Genomic DNA, 18,154 nt, shown 5'->3' with positions numbered 1-18,154 from the left:
ACCGCAGGAACAAGATAAACTGCAGCAAAGTTGATCTGCTGCTGCTAAATCACTTCAGTCGTGTCCGACTCTGTGTGACCCCATAGATGGAAGCCCACCAGCTCCCCCATCCCTGGGATTCTCCAGGCAAGAACACCAGAGTGGGTTGCCATTTCCTTCTCCAATGTGTAAAAGTGAAAAGTGAAAGTGAAGTCATTCAGTCGTGTCCGACCCTTAGTGACCCCACGGACTGCAGCCTACCAGGCTCCTCCATCCATGGGATTTTCTAGGCAATAGTACTGGAGTGGCTTGCCATTGGTGGCATTTATTTGTGCTGCTTTCTTCTTTCCAGTCATTTTACGTGAGACATATTTCTCCTAAGGCTGCATATCATGCCTGTAGGTCTGGTTACTTACTGCCACCTGGGACAAAGTATTTCCCAGGAAAACTTGTGTCCAGCGGGTCTAGTTTTATTATTCTAAGTATTTTCTCACTTTTAATCCTAAAACCATAATGAGACAACAGCCTCCATAAATTCTGTCACCCAGGCAGACAGGGGAACTTTATTAAAGGAGTGACAACAGTTCTAGGTTCCAGGCTTGTTATATCACAAATACAAAATCATCAATTGGTATGGTTTTAAAAAGTTAGTTTGCAGAGAAGGGAATGGCAATCTGCTCCCGTATTCTTGCCTGGAGAATCCCATGGACAGAGGAGCCTGGCAGACTACAGTCCATGGGGTTGCAAAGAGTCAGACAGAACTGAGCGACTAACACAACTAAAAGCCCAGCTGACACCACATTCAAAGCTGAGCAGTTCCTTAGGTTCTTTGGTCTGTGGGCTGAGGGATGAAGCTGTTCACATGTGGAGATGTACTGGGTTTAAAATCAGCTTTGTAAAACTGTTCTGGAATAAAGCTCAACTAGAAAAATGAAAAAAGAAAGTTTGGAATCATTTTATAAGATGGATAGATGATGGAGTAACTATGGAATCAATGGCACTTCCAAGAACATTCTATACCTCGGTATGGAAAGGATAATCGAACAGGTTTCTTAGTCTTGTACAGGGCAAGAGGGCCTACAGTGGACCTTATAAGGGGGAGCTCTTTGAGCAAGATGAGAGAAAATAGGGGGACTCCAATGAGAATATCAGGAAAATCTACCAAAAAGAAGATGGGGGTGGTGGTGGTGGAGGGTTCACAAGAATCAATAGAAGAAACAGTGAAATTTACACAGGAGGAAGGAGCTGAGAGTGTCACAGACTTACACAAACAGCTGAAATAGTAAATTTCTCTTCACTCAGCTCCCGTGACTCAGGCCTCTCCACACAGGTCCCTGTGACAATAGCCTTCCATCCACTCTCCCCGGAGTGCTTTCACACTGACTGCCTATTTCTTTCCTCATTTATGACTCGTCTTTGGGGACTTGACTTTCTGGAACTGTGTGGGCACTGGCTCCTGCTCTGATTCTCTACAGTATGTACATCTCTACAGGATGTCGCCACTAGCAGTTCCTCATGATTCCTCCTCTGATCCTTCCCTACTCTCAGACGCGGCTCTGTCTCAGGAAGCTCAACGCCGGGCTGCTGCCGCCACCTTAGAAACCATCGGCTCCTGGGTTACCGCCTCCACTTCTCTTCTTCTTGCTGTCACTGTTTTATCTTCACCAGCTTCTCAAAGCTTTAGGTTGTTGTCGGGTTGACAACAAACCAATCCTCAGAGTGGACAGAGTTGATGTGATACCTGACACCACTCTCTGATACAAATTCTTTCTGTAAGAGAAGATACCTTATTTTCCAGCCACAAACGTTCCCAAGGTACAAGAGCCCAGGTGAGCTTTAAGACCGGATACACTACTGTAGACAGTCTCACAACCCTGGTTAGGACACTGAATGTGATGATACTTTTTGATATCTGACTTCTATTTGTGTAGTACTTCCTGGCTGAAGGTCGGTAGCCCAGGACGAGTATATTTTAACTTCCAATCATCAGGTACCAGATCCTCTTAGGCCATTCCTTGGCCAGTTCAGCAGAAGCCAGTTCCTGCAGGTGGTACACAGCTATCTGCCTCTGAACTCGGCCTCCACTCTTTGACTCCAAGCTCATGTCCTTCAAGCACTCTGGCTGTCCTGACTCTGGGAAGAAGGATATAGGACTATGCTCTGACCTCAGGTGATATACAAGTCCAGTCTTCAATCTACATGGCTTTCCACAGTGGTGACATTTCAGGGTCATCTTCTCCAGCTCAGCAGCCCCTTTGCCACATTTTCTCATATCGTACAGATATCCCATGATGCTGGTGAAGCTACTAGAGCAACTCTCATGCATGCATCTCAGCTTTCCCAGTTTCTTGAGAACTGTTCAGAGATGTTCCCTCTCACTTGGCTCATCTATTTCATCTCCAGCCTTTAAAATGGGGAAGCTATTATGATTTGCCATGACATGATACTTCATCCCTGCTAGTGAATGAAGCTGTTTCCCACAATGATGACAGGTAAACATTTCCTGTTTGCAGTTTCCCTGTGTTTCGTTAAGCCCTCTACGGTCTTTCTCCCCACTGCCTGGCAGGTAGGACAGGAGACACTGCCTTTATCCACAATTTCTAAGTACCACTGCTCCTCTAAACTGCCTGCTGCATAAGCTGGTGGTTCCTTCCAAATACAGTGAGTCTGGGCTTTGGGATAAGGCTGAGCTTTAGGCTGCTGCTTCCTCCCATAAAGCTTATGCTTCTTCTGAGGAAATTCTCTGATAGTTTTCATCTTCTTCCTGCCTGGGTTTCCTTTTTCCTTTGGTTGATACTCCATCTGACCCTTCTACATGGGAAGCAGCAGCTGACTTGATCCTTCTCATGTTCATCCAGTAGGTAGATTTTCAGAAGGATGCTAGAAAATCACTCACTGGTTCACGAAGCAGATGATGAGCCGCTTAAGGAGTCATCATGAGGGATAGTGTACTGGAAACTATTATCCTTTATGGAGCATTGGGTTCTGCTATTCTTAACTTCCATGATCCTCGTGCTTCTCTGCTGCTTAAAGGGTGTGGGTCCTGGGTTAGTGGGTACTGCACCGAGTCTGGAAGACATCACCCCCTCTCCTCGCCTAACAAATTCACCCAAGGGCTCCAGCCAGACCCGCGCCACTTCCGCTCTCCTCTCACTCCCGGATGTGGAGTCGGGGCCGCGAGCCCTCTCTGTTTCTTCTGTCCTTCAAGTGTCAGTGGCTGTTGTGTTCAAATATTAGTCTGCCAGGCCAAGCCCTGTTGAGTGCTAAAGCAGAAGCACCAAACGTTAACTCAGAGCACGCTGCTGAAAAACCAGAAGGACCACAAAATTATATCTGAAGCATTTTCTTTTCTTTTCTAATCCATATGACCTTGAAAGTGAAAGTTGCTCAGTCGTGTCTGAGTCTTTGCAACCCCATGGACTATACAGTCCATGGAATTCTCCAGACCAGAATACTCCTTTCTCCAGGGGATCTTCCCAGCCCAGGGATCTAACCCAGGTCTCCTGCATTGCAGGTAGATACTTTACCAGCTAAGCCACAAGGGAAGCCCCATATGACCTTAGACAGTGAATAGTGTTCACTGGTGCTCTAATATTAGCAAGGCAAGGCAAAGCATTAACTAATAATGGAATATCAGACATAAGAAGATATTTGTGACTGAAAAGCAACACAGTTACCTTGATCATATTTAACAAAAAGAAGTTCAGAAAGAGAGAAACCTCATCAAGAATAGGGACCCACCAAAATATGGAAACAACCTAAGTGTTCATCAACAGATGAATGGATAAAGAAGATGTGGTGTTTATATATATATATATATATATATATATATATAATAGAATATTACTGAGCCTTGAAAAAAGAATGAAATAATGCCATTTGCAGCAACATGGATGGACCTTGAGATTATCATACTAAGTAAATTAAGTCAGAGAAAGACAAATATTAAATGATAGCACTTATATGTGGAATCTAAAAAACAGTATACAGGAACTTATTTACAAAATGGAAAGACTCACAGACATAGAACACAACTTATGACTACCAAAGGGGAAGGTGCAAGACAGACAAATTAGGAGTATGGGACTAACAGATACACACTACCATATATATACATCAGATAAAAAACAAGGATTTACTATGTAGCATAAGAAAATATATTCAATGTCTCATAATAACATATAGTGAAAAGAACTGAAAAAATATATATGTGTGCGTATGTGTGTATACACAGTTTATTGTATACCTGAAACTAATGCGATATTGTAAATCAACTATACTTCATTTAAAAAAAAAGAATATTTCTTCCAAGACAACTTTAAATGTCAACTTTCCTTACAGATTTACATCGAAACAATGGAACTTTTTGGAACCTTTAGCCAGAGACAAAGAGAACGTGCAAAAGATCTCACCACTTTCTGCTAGAGCAGCAGCCACTTCGTTGAGGGTAGAATAGATGTTGCAGGCAGCCCATCGGCACTGTGCTCCCAGAGCTCCCAGAGTTTCCATAAGCACCTGTATTAAAGAGAAAGCAGGAGATGAGCAAGCACAGGCCAAACAGCTGGTCAAGGAATTAAGTTAATATATTTGACAATGAGAAAGTACATTAGGAATAACTAACCAATGATTTTCAACTTGTGCTTTACAGCAACTTCAGCACTTTGAGAATGGGGCAAGGGTTGAGGGTAGGCATGAGGAAGGCTCCCACTGAGCTGTATGTTTTTACTCATTTAACCTATTGGTCCTCCCTATAAGATTCAATTAAACCAAGGATTTCAGAGCCACACATCTTTTTAACAAACCACCAATTTATAATTCTGCTTCTCTTTAGGATGTAGAACACTGAAAGAGAGGCTTCCACTCTAAAAACAAGAAAAAGCTGCATAATCTACAAAACCATAACTTTTCTTGAGATTATCAAAGAGCCGAGGTCATAATGCAACCAAGGAACTCCAGAGAGTGGCAAATCCCTCTAAGGAGAGAGGGAACACAGTTTCATTCTTGTCAGAGTGCAGGAGGAAGAGGTGGCTGTCATACAACAAAGTAAGAAAAAATTAACTAAAATTTTAATGAATTAGTAAAGACTGTGTGCTGATCGCGGAAGAATTGATACTTTTGAACTGTGGCGCTAGAGAAGACTCTTGAGAGTCCCTTGGACTGCAAGGAGATCCAACCAGTCCATTCCAGAGGAGATCAATCCTGGGTGTTCATTGGAAGGACTGATGCTAAAACTGAAACTCCAATATTTTGGCCACCTCATGCGACAAGTTGATTCACTGGAAAAGACTCTGATGCTGGGAGGGATTGGGGGCGGGAAGAGACAGGGACGACAGAGAATGAGATGGATGGATGGATGGCATCCCCAACTCGATGGACATGAGTTTGAGTGAACTCCGGGAGTTGGTGATGGACAGGGAGGCCTGGCGTGCTGTGATTCATGGGGTCGCGAAGAGCTGGACACGACTGAGCGACTGAACTGAACTGAACTGAAAGACTGTGTGGGAAAGTATCAATATGTCAGTTTGGAACTTCTGGTGGCCTGAGCCACAATGAGATTTCATACTAACATGAAAGCTCTTTTCTAGGGGCTTCCAACCAGAGCTCACAAAAGAGACGGGGCAGGGAGCTGATTGCCTGTGCTCAACAATAAGCATGAAATCTTGGTACTTTCCCAGTCTTCTCTCAGAGGAAGCAAAAGTCCTAAACTGTAGCAAGAAGAGCAGGAACTATGCCTGCCATGAGGGATAAGACAAAGACCCACTGCTTCTGGGGGAGGGTAAAAGCAAAAACTCTCTGCTCCTTGGGGAGGAGCTGAAAACCCCCTTGGGCCCAGGACCCTATGCTGATACAAAGTAAAAATCCACTGTCTCTCCAGGAGGGACAGGAAAATATCTCTGCTCAAGACCTACCACAGGAGAACATTGGAACCCACCAAAAAGAGATACCCCACATCCAAGGACAAAGGAAAAGCCACAACGAGACAGTAGGACGGGCTCAATCACATTAAAATCAAATCCCATACCCACTAGGTGGGCGACCCACAAACTGGAGAACAATAATACCAAGAAGTTCTCACATTGTCGTAAAGGTTTTAGGTGCCACAACAGACTTTCCAATGTGGGGATCCGGCAAAGGGACTGGTAGTCTCCAGGGAATCTGACTTTGAAGGACAGTGGTATTTGATTATAGATCTACCACAGATACAAGGAAAAATTTGGCTGTTATAGACAGGATGGGCTGCCGTCTATGGGGTTGCACGGAGTCGGACATGACTGAAGTGACTTAGCAGCAGCTCAGCCGCAGACAGGAGTGGTGGGAACACTGAAAAAGTCCTGTCTTCACAGAGGCCAGCCTAAGACTGAGAGTGGACCAGAAAAATTTAAGAACCCCAATTGCTCTCACTATGAGCCTAGCTCCAGAAAACAAGGAGCAGCAGTCTTCTGCTGCAGGGGGGACATGCACTTGAAGAGAGAGCCCCCCTGTGGCAAGCATGTGCAGAAGCAGTTGACAGCCTGAGGGGGCAGCAGAAATACTGAGAGCCCTCTGGCTTGGAGGAATTTGTAGCCTTCTTACAGAACAGAATTGGAATCCAGACCAATTCATGACAATAATGGGAACTAACATACTACCATTCAATATAAAAGTTCAAGACACACCAAAAAAGTGAAAAAAACCCAACCCATAGTCAGGAAAGAAAGGATTCAAGAGAACCAGACTCTGAGATAAGCCAATGTTTGATCAGACAGGAACTTTAAATATGATTATTATATTTATGTTGAAGCAGTCGAGTGAAACAGATGGACATCCATGAAGAGATAGAGAATTTAAGCAAAGAGATGGAAACTATAAAAAACAAGTCAAATAGAAGTGTTAAAAATTTTTTTTAAGGTATCAGATTTAAGAATTCCTTCATTAGACTTATCATTAGACTTGGCATATCTAAGGATAGAATCAGTGAACTTGAAGATAGATCAATAGAAATCGCCAAACTGAAATAGAGAAAGAAAAAAAGAGTCAGAGAAAAATCAGAAGAGAGTATCTAAGATCTATGGGATGCCATCAATGGTCTAATTTACATGTAACTGGAGTTCTGGAAGGAGGAGAGAACAGGGCAAAAGATATATAGGAAGAGTTAAGGGCAATTATTTTTGAAAATTAATGAAAGAGGATCCAGGAACAATACTATTAACACTCCAGTAGCAAAGAGCACACTAGTGTACAGATTCACTAAAGGAGAAGGAACCAGCGCTCCATGGAGAAGAGGCTGATTCCAGGGATAGGACAGGGAATGTACAAGATGATCTTGGAGCCTCTTGACCAGAAGCAAGGAAGTGCTCAAAGAATGAAAGGGGTATGTCAAAAGGCAAGGCACAGAAGCAAGATTTAAGGGGTTCCTTCTGGCCAAAATTTCAATAATTTTTATCATAATAAATAATGATAGTAATGGATTATAATTCATTAAGTGAAACAGGAAACAATTACTCCATACAAAAAAAAACTGAATGAATAAATGGGAAGTTTGATGAAGAATGGGATATTCACACAGTTTCTTATATCTACCTCACAAAATACTTATTAATTACAAAGGGGGAAAGATAACTTTTACAATAGAAAAGTCTGACAGACACCACTTCCATTAAGGGATCAAAATGAACATCAGTTATGGGACAAATTGAGATCAAGTGCCAACTGATAGGATTAAGTGAGAAAAAAAAAAAAAGGCAGCATCATTTCCTATCAAAGGTACATAACCTGAATCTAATAAGGAGGAAGCATCATAAAAGTCTGAATTAAGGACATACTGCAGAATAACTGGTCTATAATCTTCAAAGTGTCAAGGTCATGAAAGTCAAACAAAGACTGATCAACTGTCCAGCACTGAAGAAGACTAAAGAGAGATGACAATTAAATGAGACATATAACTAGGGACCGGATCCTTTGGTTTTAAAAGTATGTGGATAATTAGTGAAGCTCAAATGGGACCTGAGGATTAGACACAATTATGAATCAGTGTTAATTTCCTAATTTTGAATGGTTGTATTCGTTGTATAGGAGAATGTCCTTGTTTATAGAAAATACACACTAAAGTCTTTGTGGAAGGCACCATCAGGTTGGCAACTTACTCTCAAATGGTTCAGAAAATAAAAAGTTATCTGGTACTGTATTTGCAACTTTTCTATAAGTATATTTATTTCCAGTTAAAAAAATTATTATAATAAATTTAATCCATTGATTTAATCCTGACTTTCCTTCACTTCAATCTGTAAGATGGAGACAAGTAGACGGGTTTCTTTTTGAGAAGGTAGTGTACCACCCCACTGCTTTGATTGAGTTATTTCAACAAGGACAAAGCTTTGGTGAAAAAGTTTTAAAATTTCCTGAGGGTAGTTAACTTTGGGTATTGATAATTTTCATCTTAAAAAATGTGTATTTTCTAATATTTATATACTAAATTAAAACTCTAATTAGAAATATGCTCTAATTAAAAAAGAACACTTGCAAACAGCTCCACTAACGTAGGCGAACATCCTCACAGAATTTATCCAAGGTCACAGAGTAAGTTAACAGCAGAACTACTCTAATGTCTTAATTTCCTTACCTTTCAATATTGGATCCCATTTTTTTCTCTCCTGTTTTGCTTTTCACCTTAAAGAATTTCTGAATTCCTATAACTAGGATTTCTGAGTGTGTCAAACAAAAGATTCATACTGAAACATACCTACAAGGCAATATAAATTAACTGGAAAAGTGACTGGGACCAAGAATACAAGAACTATTTAAAGAACTATGAGTCAAGACTGCTTGCTGGCTATCAGGGCTCAAGCAAAAGTGCAGGCAGGTGGAAGTGAGGGGGACAGAGTTTAGAAGCTGGTTTAACTTGACTTTAAATCATTACTGTTTAGAAAGAGTAGCTAAGAAATGTGATTGGGAAGAACTATAGAAATACACCTAAAAAATATAAGTAGATCCAAGTCTTAATGAAACATGGACAGGAAACTGTTAACTATGATAGTTATTTCTGGAGCATAGGATTATAGGAATCTATCTTTCTACATTATAGATTGTGGTAATGCTTGAATGGGCTTCCCCAGTGGCTCAGCAGTAAAGAATCCACCTGCAATGCGGGGTGGGAAAGATCACCTGGAGAAAGGCATGGCAACCCACTCCAGTATTCTCGCCTGGAGAATCCCCATGGATGAGGAGCCTGGCGGGCAACAGTCCATAGGGTCACGAAGAGCTGGACGTGACTGAAGTGACTTAACACACACACAATGCTTGGATATTGTAAAATGAACATGAACTACCTTAGTAATCAGAAAAAATAAAGAGATTAGAAATAAAACAAAGCAAAATTCCTTTGTAATTGTTTTTTAAAGGATAAAGAAAAACGTGGTGAGGGAACAAGAAAATAATAAAATTGGTAAACTAATTTTGATTACTCCATTCAGGAAAAAAAAATAACCTTGAAGAGTGGTAAAATTCAGTGAGCCGGGGGTAAAAAAGAAACTAGTGGTAATTTAGCAACATGAGACAGGACAGAAGCACTTACTATTTTAAGTCACTACACTGAAGTCTCATGTCCCTGACCGGGGAAGCCCAAAAAAGTTTCCAAGATGATTTCTGCCTTGATTTATCAGTCTACAGTTCCAAAAAGAGTAGCTTTTCAATTTATTATACTAATTTTGGGTCGCCAAGGTACTCTTCCTCAGAGAACATGTAACCCAGAAAAGTCTCACAGGGAAGATGCTAACAGCAGCTGTCTGTGTCTTGAGGAATCTCTGCTGTTCTTAATAAGTAATGTGAATATATAAGTGTTGCACTTAGGAGACAATCTTTCGGAAGTTAATCTAGCCATACAAGTGATCTGGATCTTATAAATCCTATAAAGATTCCAGACAACTTCTCAATACACTAATTTCCTGTAGTGGTCTCATTAGGGTAGGCAACTTATTATGTATTACAGCTTTGATGATGACTCTAAGTCAGTGGTTCTCAACAAAGCAACTTTGGTAGGCTGTGGGGGCATTTTTGGTTGTCACAATAATTGGTAGGGGAGCGTTACTGGCATTTAGTGGGTATGGCCAAGGATCTTGACATTTTGAAAGTGTAGAACAGGGACTTCCCTAGTGGTCCAGTATCTAAGACTCCATGCTCCTGATGCAGGGGGCCAGGGTTTGATCCCTGGTCAAGGAACTAGATCCCACATGCTACAACTAAAGATCCCACGTGCCATAACTAAGACCCCTTGCAACCAAATAAATAAATAAATATTTTTTAAAAAAGAAAAGAAAGTATAGGACAGTCTCCTAGAGCAAAAAAAAAAAAAAACCCATGCCATATCTGGTACCACTTTCAAATTTGCCAATGAAAAGTTCACATGAGTGAGAAACCTATTTATAATAATCTGAGTTTAGAACTTTATTCCACTTTACATATCAACAAAAGTATGGTTGTAGTTTTAATGTAAGAATGCAAGAGTTCTCCCAAGAATGCAACAAATGTATAAATCAAGAGAAAACACATACTTTTTTACTGTTGTTGTTATTCAGAAATTTTACAAAAAGTTGTTTATAATTTCATAAAATTATATAATCTGGCAATATTGCTCTGATACTCTGGAACCAGTAACACATTTCTAGTATATACATTTATATCACTCATTCAAATAATGCTATAAGTACAAATATTGGACTATACTTGTACCCAAGCACTTACATACTGAAATATGTTATTTTATTATAAGTTACTTTCCTTTTATTCTTCTTTCATATTTCAGTAAGGTTTTACATTTATTTTTCAGTATTACATGTACTTACTTAGCTATGTTATGTCTGAATTTCATTTCAAGAAATACGGGGGCACTGCAAGCTGTTTTTTTTAATGAAAAGGGGTTCATTGAATCTGATAAAGGTAAAAATTATGGATCTAAACCCATCATGGGTTTAGTTCCCTGCCAGGACTGGTGGGGCATGAGCATGTGATCCAGTTCTGCTCAATGACATGACAGAGTGTTCTGGAGGACCTCTGGGAGAGGTTTCCTTGCTCTTGGGAGAGAGGAAGAAACGGTCCTTCTTCCTCTTCATGTCCATCTGGGATGGCTTGAAGAGCTGTCACCATATTGCTAGCAGCCTGAGGATAAAGTAAGCACAGAGAGAAGGCAGCTCCAGAAGAATCACAGACAGGTGAAACTGGAGCCCTGAGAGCCTTCCCCTGAAGCCCACCTTGCCGCTGGACTTCTAGCTATGTAATGTAATGAGTTCCTTTATGCATAATCCAGGTTGAATCAGGTTTTCTCTTACTTGCAGCTGAAAGGAGCCTACACAGAGATGTTGGCTAGAAATGACACTGGAAGGGAAGGCAGGGGCAAGCAGTAGAGAACAGAGGAGAAAGAATAAGTTTGGGAATCAGATACGCTGAAGTTTAAATCTTGATTCTGTGGTTTACTAGCTGTATAACGTTGGACAAATTACTTCAACTCCCTGAGCCTCAGCTTCCTCATTTATAAAATGGAAACAGGAATATGTGCTTTTAGAAGGCCATTATGAGGGTTAATGAACTAACACTCATTAAGCTTTTAACCTAATGCTTAGCATGGTGCAAGCCCTCAATAGCTGGTGGCTATTATTAACTGTTGTTACGTGGAGAAAGGAAAAGGACTCACAGCAGTCTGAGCAGTGATGTGTGTGCAACCCACAATCTTGGCTCCAGCCAAAGGTTTCTCTCCTTGAGCTCTCTTCCGCAAAGCCATCAGTGCTGGCATTTCTGAAAAGGCCCAATACATACACAGCAATATTAGAGAGGGGGAATGAAACGCAAAGAATAAACAGAAAAACAGGTACTCTCTTAAGACCCTTCCCGATCAGGTTCTCTGTTATACTAGATTTAGGCTTCTCAAAGGATCAAGACGCTGCTTTTTCTGTTTTAAGGGATTTTCAGAGGTAAATACTGCAGTGTTTGATTCATGTATCTCAGTCCCCTCATCTAATCTCTCCCCTGTTCTTTGTACGGGGGTTCCTTCTAGACCCACTGGAGTTTACTCCCTCGCTACAGTGTTTTTTGAACTCGTATCTCTTTTGTTATAAGTTTCCTTCCAAATCACACTGAAATTTCACAAACTACTAGACCCCAGGACGTAAAAGGGAACTAACATAGACAAAAAGACACGGGCAACTCAAGAAGAAAAAGGCAGTTGCTTTCATTACCTTGCTCAGCAATTTCAATTTCTCTTCGTCCAAACTCTGCCTGTTTGATGTTCTTGACACAGAAGTCACTGTTCCCCTTAGAGTTCTTTTGCTGTTTATCTCTAGGAGAAGTCTCATCATCAGAGCTGTCTGTGTATGAAGCCGCTGGAAAGACAGAATAAAATACCTTCAGAGGAAAAAATGGCTTCCTCCCTAACCCCAAACCATGGAGTGAACTGAGGCTCTTTCACAATCAGCACCTTGTAAATGTACGCGTTTGGGAAGCACTTAAGTGGCACTGAGGAACTGTCTCAGTCATCACCTATCCACAGTCATCACCTGTGGAAAGTGCTATCCACAGGTCAGAAAAGGAAGCTGACAGAGATTGCCAAAGATATTCCCCCTGGGTAGCATTAACTTAAACTCTAGGGCCAACTTGATCTTCAGAACATGCACAGGTTCTTGAAAATGAAGAAAGAGGCTATTCCATGGTAGCAATAGGTTCAAAGTCTTAATTCAAGATGATGGTGATTAACCTATGGGTTTATGGGATCCTAGCTACCCTTCTCTGTTTGCTGCCTAAACACTGATGTAATTTGTGTTTTAGTACAGTAGCTGAACAAATAAGACCTAGAAAACAAGGAACCCATGAGAAAATAATTAAGAACCACACAAAAAGTGTTTGTCTGACAAAACAGAGCTTTCTTTTTCAAGACTGGCTCTGATGAGGCTGTATGCCTGTAGACCCAATTAGACATTGACAATGAAGTATTCAGGGTGCTCTCCCTTCTTGCTGGCCTTGGTGGGTCCAGCATTAGGCATTTGAGATTCCCAAAGAAGCAGATAAATCCTCCTTCAGTATAATTAAATGCTCTAATGACTAAGCCACTTAGCAATATACACTAGAGGGTGGAAGGTCTAAGACTTCTGACTGTGGCTAACAGGCAGCTGTTGCTCTTCCCACGTTTGAGGTCTTTTTAGTCTTCATAGAATTCTGTAGTTACTAATCATTGGCTGGATGAGTTGAAGTAATTTCTTTCTTTGATTTACATTTAAGTTCCTGAGGATTGTTTCTTCCTAAGTAGTCCTCAAGGTTTTGGGGTGGGGGGACATAAAGCACTGTCTATATAATATAAAGCATTACATACTTCTCAATGAGATAAGAAGTACTTCTTTCACTTTTATGGGGAGAAAGCTGCAAAAGTCCAGAGCTCCTAGGGTTGCCTGATCTGCTTATATCCAGAGAATTATGGCATTTCTGGGATTTCTTAGCAAAGGGTCTATCTCTCGGAGGGCTGGAAAAGGCAAGTCTGACCTTGCCCAGTTAATCAAGCATAATGTTTGGGTAGCAGGGACCCAAGTGTCTCTCTTGGAGCTGGAAAACTGCCCTAGGGCAAAGTCCTAACACAAAGCAACAAGAATGAACATGGGCACCAGGGGAGGTGAGAGAATTAGTAAATCCCCAAAGGGATTTTTGTTCTTAAAAGGAGCTAATCTGTACAAAAAGTCTATGTTTCTCCCTCCTAGGGAGTAAGAGCTCAAAGTACCTTTGGCAACAGAGCCCAGAAACAAGTTTCCTGGGCAGTCATCTGTTTCACCAATCAATACTCAGAAATGGCTTATGAGTTAGAAGTTTAAGGGAACCAGGCTTCTGCCCCCTGAGAGAAGAAAGATAAATATAGCCATCCTAATCCTGATCCAAGTGTACAGAAGAGTTGCTTTTGAAAGAAAGTGTTCACATTCACAATATTCTGAAATATCAAATCCTTTTCCAGAGCCATGATGATTGCTCTTTATTTGTTCTGGAGTCAGAGAGATTTTGCTCTGGTTCTGGGTATATAAAGCAGAGGTGATAACAGTATCTGGTGGCTAATTCATTCATGTATTTGGTCACTCACTCAATCAATTTTTATTGTGCATCTACTACGTCTCCACAGTCTAAGTGCTGGAGATACAAGATGGCTATGGATTGCCTTTGCCTTCACAGGGTTTTCAGTCTAGCAGGTGAATATGTGAATATTCACCTAGTCTAATATGTGAATGCAAAATGGCTGGCAGACCTGGACTTAGAGAGGATTATTTTTGCAAACACAGTGGAAAGATTATTCCTGAACTAGCATAACATTAATTTTTTGAATTTATAACTCATTTCTGCCAATATATTTAAAGTAGCATATTCATGAAAATAGTTGAGATAGCATTCAAAATTCTTCCTAGGAAAATTTAGAGAAATTCAACAAACACGTACACACTTGCTTAAACAGTTTCTAAAGCATTTGTAATTGTCAGCACACTCTGAAGCCCAGTGTCATAATTTACTTAAAAATGAACAATTGATAAGATAATAACCTAGTGAAGTACACGTCTGAGACCTAAGCTTTTACTTCACTTCTAATTGGTTAAGTGACCAATTTTCAATTTATCCAACCGCAAAATAGGAGAAATAACACATCCTCTCTCCCATGCTCTCCCTTTCCCCTAACTCCCATCAGAAGAATCTTATGAATAAATGAGATAATCACAAAAGAAGGGTTCAGTTTCTAGGTGGAAAAGTAATACAAAGTACAAAATAACTTTATCATGATATGTTCTGTTTCACGATATCTCAGGACCAAAACATAATTTGGTGAATCACTCATCCACAACTGACCCCATGGAACATGCATATATATGTTCTATGGCTCAGACTGATTAAGCCTTTCCTCCCAGCAGCTGTGATATTGTGGGTTATTGTCAAGAGAAGAAGAGACTCCTAGTCGAATTAGTCCTATTAGACTATTTTAAATCAGGCAGTTCCTCCTGGGCCCAGTCTAGTCATTTGGTAATTGAAAAATAGTAATGACCTGTGTGTCAACGTGCTGCAGATTTCACTGATGAATAACTTTAGAAATATGTGAAAAGCCACGTTAGCAACCGAAATACAGAGCAACAGAACTTTGTTATTTGGAAAAATCTGAAAATACTTCAAGCTTTAGAAGAACCAGTTACTATGAACTAAGGGACTTTAGTCCTCTTTCCTTATCCTTAACCAATTAACTCACTGCAAAGACAGCTTTTTCAGAAATATATCACCGAGAATCATTTGCCTTTTCAGAAAAGTCGCTTCTATTCATTTTTTTACAAGGGTTTTGTGCTTACAGAAAGTTTTTAGAAGTCTTTTTTTATAAAATAATTTCAAGGACTAATACAGCCCTTTTCAACATGGGTTCCACTAGAATTAAGCCCTACTGTCTCGAAGCATCCATTGAATATATGAATAAACTTCTCTCCTGTACCTCTAGAAGGGAACTAGTTATGAACCATCCTTTTCTATGTTCTGCACTTCACAGGAGGAACCCAGTTGAAAAAGCTGGAAGGCGTTCCTAAATTAAACTTAATATTAAGATCATTAGGAAGGGAGAGTGGGCCACAACCTTAGTATCTTCAGCAAAACAAGCACTTTGGATAGGAAGGTACCTTTTTCTGAAATGTCATAAACCTTCTAACTTTTCACATACATGGAGTTTACCAGAGGTCTATTTCCTTTACAGGGATGTCAAGTAGTATAATAAGAATGTCTCTGGACACCCTTCCCCAGTGTTTATTTGTTGAGCACCTCTTATGTGTCAAACACAGTTCTAAGTGGTGGGAAGAGAACAACACAAAAGAGATAAAAATCTCCGCCCTCATGGATCTCATATACAAGTAAGGGAAGAAAGACAGAATAAATTATATGTTATATGATAATAAGTGCTATGGAGAAAAACAGAGAAGGAAAATTTGATGACAGGGCGTATTGGGTGGGGTGACTATACAATTTTAAAAGAGTAGCCAGGATAGGCCTCAATGAGAAGGTGATCTTTGATTAAGAACTGAAGGAGGCAAGATACACAGTGAGGGTATTTTAGAACATTCCAGGCAGAGAAAATAGTAAGTGCAAAGGACTTAAGGCAGGAGAGTGCCCGGCATAACAAATTAACAGTTTCAAAATAACAGAAGGGCAGCACAACTGGAGTGAAAAACTAGCTGGGGGAGGAGGGAAATTTGGAAAATTAGAGATGTGATTAGAAATATAACATGAGGGTGGATGGTATAGGGCCTTGTAGGCCACTGTAAGAACTTTAGCCCTTTACTTAAGAGTGAGACTGGAAAGCCACTGGAAAGTTTTGATCTAAGAAGTGATACGACCTGACTTATCTTTAAAAAAAATGAATCTGACTGCAGCATTGAGAACAGACTGAAGAGGGGCAAGGCTGGAACTCAGCAATTCAGTTTTTAGGACATGGGAGGGTTGAGATACCTGTAAAACATCCAAGTGAAAGGACTGAACGGGCATTTGAATATCTGGGGCTAGTGTGCAGAGAAGAGATTTGGGCTAGAGATAAAATCTGAGTATCAAACACCAATACGTGGTATTTAAAACTATGAGACTGAATGAGTTCACCTGAGAAGAGATAAACAGAGAAGGGAAGAAGTCTAAGGATCAATCTTTGGGGCTTTAACAATGTTAGTTTCTATAGTCAATTAAATTATAACATATGCTGAAAATGAGTTCCAAGTTCTTATTGACATGCACTTGCATATCTTCTCATATTTAGAAAGCTGTGAGTAATTCTGTTATTCCTGGCTTTTCGTCTTATGAGTATGAAGCTTTTTCCGTATCACCTCATTTAACTTTCCCATTGCCTCTGCTACAAGCATTGCAGGCATCAAGAGTTTTCAGGGATCACACAACAAATCACACACTGATCAAAGCCTAGAAACTAGGTCTGTCCTAACTCCCAGTCCAAGACTCAAGGCAATAGGCAGCCCCATCCATAGTTTGTTTAAAAGGGTTTGACAGTTGCTCATGTGGAAACAAGACAAGGTAACAGTGTGTGTGTGTGTGACACGGCTGCAAAAAAAAAAGGAAACATAATCTTAGGTTTCATTCTAAAAGCACTGAGTTTATGGAAATAACATCTATTATAGATTATTTTGGACTACACCTAGAATATTATATTCATAGGCATATATTTTTAAAAGGACACTTAGTCTGGAATATAACCACATGAGGTTAACCAGGACAGAGGGATGCCCCCCAACTCAAGCAACTAAAAATGAGGATTTTTATTTCTAAGTAAAACCTTTAAATCTCAGAGGTTGTATAAGAACTTATTGGGAGCAAAACTACTAGATTAAGCAAGGATCACCCTATGATCTAAAACACTCTCAAAGAGGCTGGATAGCCATTTGTCAGGGACGCCACCAAGGCAATTCCTGCATTCAGTGAAAAGTGAATAACTGATCTTTATTTTCCAAGTTCCAGCATGGTTTGACTCCATGCTCCGGAACTTAGTATCCTTAAAGGGATACATAAGGTTTTACTACAGAAATGGCAATGTCACATAGTTCAACCTAAAAGGTCTGACTTCTCCAGGCTGACATGAGCCAGTATCACTCACCAATGAGCAATACCAGGCAACTATCTGTTCACTTAGAAACTAAGGGGATCAAACTCAAATTCCCTATGTACATCAGTTCAGTTCAGTCACTCAGTCGTGTCCGACTCTTTGCCACCCCATGGACTGCAGCACGCCAGGCCTCCCTGTCCATCACCAACTCCTGCAGTTTACCCAAACCCATGTCCATTGAGTCAGTGGTGCCATCCAACCATCTCACCCTCTGTCGTCCCCTTCTCCTCCTGCCCTCAATCTTTCCCAGCATCAGGGTCTTTTCAAATGAGTCAGCTCTTCACATCAGGTGGCCAAAGTACTGGAGTTTCAACTTCAACTGAAACTACCTACATATAAGTTTTAGCTTCAACTGCAACTACCTACATATCTCTACGTACATAGATACTTTGTAATTATCCTCCCTGCATATGGGGTTCTGTGGGAAGGTTTTCCCTGCAGGAGCATAGTTGGAAATATGGATTCAGTGTGTAGGGAAGAGATTGAGCTGGAGTTAAAATTAAGTACTGTTACTGTTTAATTTCAATTTTTAGATAACATGCACAAACTCAAGTGTTTAAA

General features: G+C 40.5%; 1 protein-coding gene and 1 pseudogene across 2 annotated transcripts in view; both read right to left on the bottom strand.

Moving 5' to 3' along the window:
* AHCYL2 (adenosylhomocysteinase like 2) overlaps positions 1-18,154 on the bottom strand; it is a 198,003-nt gene that overhangs the window by 30,563 nt on the left and 149,286 nt on the right. For both annotated transcript variants that reach the window (XM_055421245.2, XM_055421246.2), the window contains exons 3-5: positions 12,183-12,326; positions 11,642-11,742; positions 4,392-4,494 (exon numbers count right to left, since the gene is read on the bottom strand). In XM_055421245.2, the coding sequence (XP_055277220.2) occupies positions 4,392-4,494; positions 11,642-11,742; positions 12,183-12,326 (348 nt within the window). The remainder of the gene's footprint in view (positions 1-4,391; positions 4,495-11,641; positions 11,743-12,182; positions 12,327-18,154) is intronic.
* LOC129552635 (zinc finger protein 512 pseudogene) lies at positions 1,367-3,496 on the bottom strand (annotated as a pseudogene).

Source organism: Moschus berezovskii, chromosome 3, assembly GCF_049115385.1.
Source record: "Moschus berezovskii isolate FMDL1 chromosome 3, NW_MosBer_1.0, whole genome shotgun sequence".
NCBI classification, from domain to species: Eukaryota; Metazoa; Chordata; class Mammalia; order Artiodactyla; family Moschidae; genus Moschus; species Moschus berezovskii.
Note: the sequence above shows the minus strand (reverse complement) of the source record. Positions and strands in the feature narration are given on the sequence as shown.